Genomic DNA, 3,792 nt, shown 5'->3' on the forward strand with positions numbered 1-3,792 from the left:
TGGGCCACTTACTCCTTTGCTAATTAAGCTATGTGACTTGGGTAAAATAGCAAAACAAATTGAAAAAATGTGTGGATTATGGCCACTTACTTTTCCCCTTAATTAAGCTATGTGTGAAATGTAAAAATTTTAAAGTAAAGGCTAAGTAATTGCCCTTCTAATACTGATTATTAAAACAATCTGAACTATATGGAAAAAAATTGCAGAGGTGAAGGCAATTCACTAAAGGTTGCCAGTCACCCACGAAAGAAAAATGACAATGATTGTTTTTGTTCTTTGTAAACTGTGGGGTTAGGCTCTGCACAAGCGAGCAAACCGTGTGTCAATCTGCAAGAAAATGATAAGTGTTAAGCCAAATTATAGATATTAAGAGTGAGAATGATTATAAGCAATATGCATTATCAATGTTCTAAATTTAAACTTATATGATTAAAGAACAACGTATTTTATAAATGATACTATACTAGAAATAATTTGACTAAAATTTACAATCTCACTAAAACAAATTAGTATTGAAGAACTAAAGGCAAAATTTATCCTTTACCATAAATTCAGTTAAATTAAATGACATCCTAAGCAATAACACAAGGCCATGTGCAAGGAAATTAAGGTAGAGTATAAAGAAGTATCAAAGTACTTTGTAAAATAAATGTAGAGATAAAAAATTATACCAATTATATGTTATTAGTCAATCCAAAATGCATTTTGTAATATTTTTTCTCAAAACATTCGAAATGAGTAGATATTTATGGTAGGAATGTAGCTTGAATACAAAAGAGGAATAATCAAGAGACCAAGTCTACTAGAACCATTGTCCATACCAAGTGAGTGTTGGGAAGAGGCCATAATGAATTTTATTACAATTATACCAGAGTATAAAGGAACAAATTTCATTATGGTTTTGGTGTTTTGACTTACAAAGTATGTCCACCTTTATAGAAAAGAAGCATCAAAATGGTTTCTGAAGAACAATCTACAAAGGAAGAAAATCACTATCAAAGTAGAAACCCACCATGAAAAGCGCTGCACACATGATGAGCAAGAGACAACCTTTAGAATAGTCTCATTCACCCCTTACAGATCACTCAAATTTATTATGACACAAACACGTAACATAGAAATGTCAAATGTAAGGCAAAAAGGAAAAAAACATAACGGTATGATGTCAATATATCCAAAAAAAATGATATCTATATATATATATATATATATATAACTATCTTTGTCAATAAGAGAAAATTGGATAAAGCCACCGTATAAGATGACTCATCAATAGTATAATGATATATTTTATATATCGTTAAATCAATAAATCAGAACAAGATCCAATAAGACCCTTGGATAGTTGGTTCACTCATATTAATTTTGAAGCAGAAAATATTCAAATAAAATAATTATATTTTTTGAGACCTAGTTTAAAGAGATAATTATTTAGTATGACCCGTAATGAAATTGTAATGTTCCATCATTTAAATTATATATTTAAATATGATATAGATTTAATACATTAATTTTTTTATGATATATTCCATTAAATTCAATAATCTAAAATTATAATTATCTCAATTTCACACGGTGAATTAAAAAATCTTAAAAAACAAAAAATCTGATTAAATATAAAAAAAATAATGCATCAAAAAAATTATGATGCATTCCATTAAATAAACTTAACAATTTAAAATTATAATTATCTCAGTTTCACACACTGAATTAAAAAATCTTAAAAAAATAAAAAAATAACAGCATTAAACTACATTTCATATTAAAATTTATAATGAATTATATAAATATCATTAAACTCATCATAGAATTTAGGTAAAGAATTAAAAAATTAAAAAAAGAAACAACTCGTAAAATTTAATAATTTTAATAATTACCTTTTTAATTTTGGACAATCTTTTACAGTGTTTAACTAGGAGGAATTGCACACTATGAATCCTTAGTATCCTATCCATGTTGGAGAGGGAATTTTTTTTTTTTTTTTTTTTCCCAAATTTCTAGCACTGTTTTTTTGATTGGTCCTACTGATGGGGATGAACAAAAATGAGTCTAATCCTATATCCAATATAATTCTATGTATAGTACTCAAAACTGTCAATGTAAGAAGTGTATGTATGAATTTGGGGTAATACTTTGAAAAACTGAACGCATTGTTCTTTGTCTTGTAAACTTCACTTGATTTGTCTGTAGATCTTCCAGTGTACCATCCACCATAGTTGTATACTTCTAGTGCCAATAGTAACCCAAAAATGTCTTTGCACCATCCACACTAGGGAAATAAGGTGGTTCAAAATATATCTGACGCGGGGCATCACAAGCACCTAGATATGATGGACCCTTCATTTCAATGCTACCCATGGCTGTTACTACCAGCTGTTGATATGAGAAGAAAAACCTTTTCACCACAGCTTCTATTGCCTGGAAGGCCAATAGAACATGTATTGTTGCAACATGATAAGCACCTGAAGTGTTATGTGAGCGAAGTCCATGTGAATGAAACAAATGCATAAGTGCCTCCTAGAGCCTTGGTCCACCCTTTGGATCAGCCTCAACACCCATGACTTTGGGCACCAGATGCCTTAGTTCCTTGCATGCATTTGTAAGGTCTCTAAGGGGGGCAGACCGAAGGCAATATGCGCCTACAAGCGTACTAGTGCTGCTAATTGCCAACTGGTGTTTAAGGCAAAGGAAATCATCTGGGTCCATCACTAGAAGCAAATTCACAATTTCTGTGAGCATGTTCCACATCCTTTCAACCATCCAACAGTCTGTGGATGCTCCTACGAAATCCCCAGAGTCTATTCTTTCATATACTCTGTGCAACAATTCTTGGCCTACAAATACCCAGGCCTCAAAGATCTGGAGGACATTGCAAAGTTTGGCATCTTCTGGATTATGGAACTATTTATGTTGTTTTAAAGAGTGCAAATATCTTGGCTTTCAGATTCTATCATATTCAAGAAGAGGCTTACCTGACATATTTGGTTCCCCCAGACCTAAAGTGAAGGGTATCCTCTGCATATGGCCTTCAATGGCACGCCATATTCTAGAAACCATAGCTTCAACACTTTTCCATGTACCCAAACGAGGAAGTAAGCTCTCTTCACTTGTTCTACTAACCACAAGTAAAGCACCAGGTCTCTGCCATACCTCATGGAAAACTTTCCATGAGAGAACACCACTACTTACTGACAACTGAAGAGTGGGAACCTGCTTGTCATTTTCACAAATCATTGAAATCAACTCAATCTAGGAACTAATTAAGGATTCAAGCCTTCTCTTCCATTCCTCTTTGTCAATGTAAGTCCTTGTGTCACAGAGGACAGACGAAACAAACCGAAAAGTAATCTCCAATGACTGTAAGGCAGCCTTTACCAACCCCTCTCTAGACCAACCAGGCCATTCCTTGAATTTCAACATGGCACTGAGCTGGCACTGAGCTCGAGGATATGCACATACTGCTCGTAACCCGCACACTCCATGGGGGAGGGCTCTATGGATTCTTCAACAAAGGCAAAATAGGATGCCATTTATTTACAGGACATATTTTTTCCCTACGAACATAACTAGGAGAGTAAAGACACTAATGCTCTCCATATACCATAATCTAAAAAGAACAACATAATAATAGAATAAACACTAAAATCCATTTTAAACACTAAAATTTTGAAAACTGGAATAGAATAAAATGTTCTTAAATCCTTGATATATTTAAAAAGTTATATATAATATGTTACTGGACAGAAAACATATCTATTTGTTGCAACTCAACTTTTTCTGTAGATGATAAAA

At 32.7% G+C, this 3,792-nt stretch overlaps 1 protein-coding gene across 1 annotated transcript; it reads right to left on the minus strand.

Moving 5' to 3' along the window:
* Positions 1 to 2,517: 2,517 nt before the first annotated feature.
* On the minus strand, positions 2,518 to 3,234 carry LOC149206153 (nematode resistance protein-like HSPRO1). Its single transcript, XM_089397612.1, has 2 exons — positions 2,973 to 3,234; positions 2,518 to 2,888 (listed from the first exon to the last, which is right to left on the minus strand). The coding sequence occupies exons 1-2, from the start codon at positions 3,232 to 3,234 to the stop codon at positions 2,518 to 2,520; spliced, it is 633 nt and encodes a 210-aa protein (XP_089253738.1).
* Positions 3,235 to 3,792: the final 558 nt, after the last annotated feature.

Source organism: Pinus tabuliformis, chromosome 1_2, assembly GCF_031772625.1.
Source record: "Pinus tabuliformis cultivar Carrire ecotype Pingquan chromosome 1_2, CPIR1, whole genome shotgun sequence".
NCBI lineage: Eukaryota > Viridiplantae > Streptophyta > Pinopsida > Pinales > Pinaceae > Pinus > Pinus tabuliformis.

Excerpts from the sequence above, each read along its gene's own strand:
- LOC149206153 (XM_089397612.1), bottom strand. The coding sequence starts at position 3,234 with ATGATTTGTGAAAATGACAAGCAGGTTCCCACTCTTCAGTTGTCAGTA. Across the intron at positions 2,889-2,972 it reads GGGGGAACCAAATATGTCAG|AAGATGCCAAACTTTGCAAT; the intron begins GTAAGCCTCTTC and ends TCCATAATCCAG.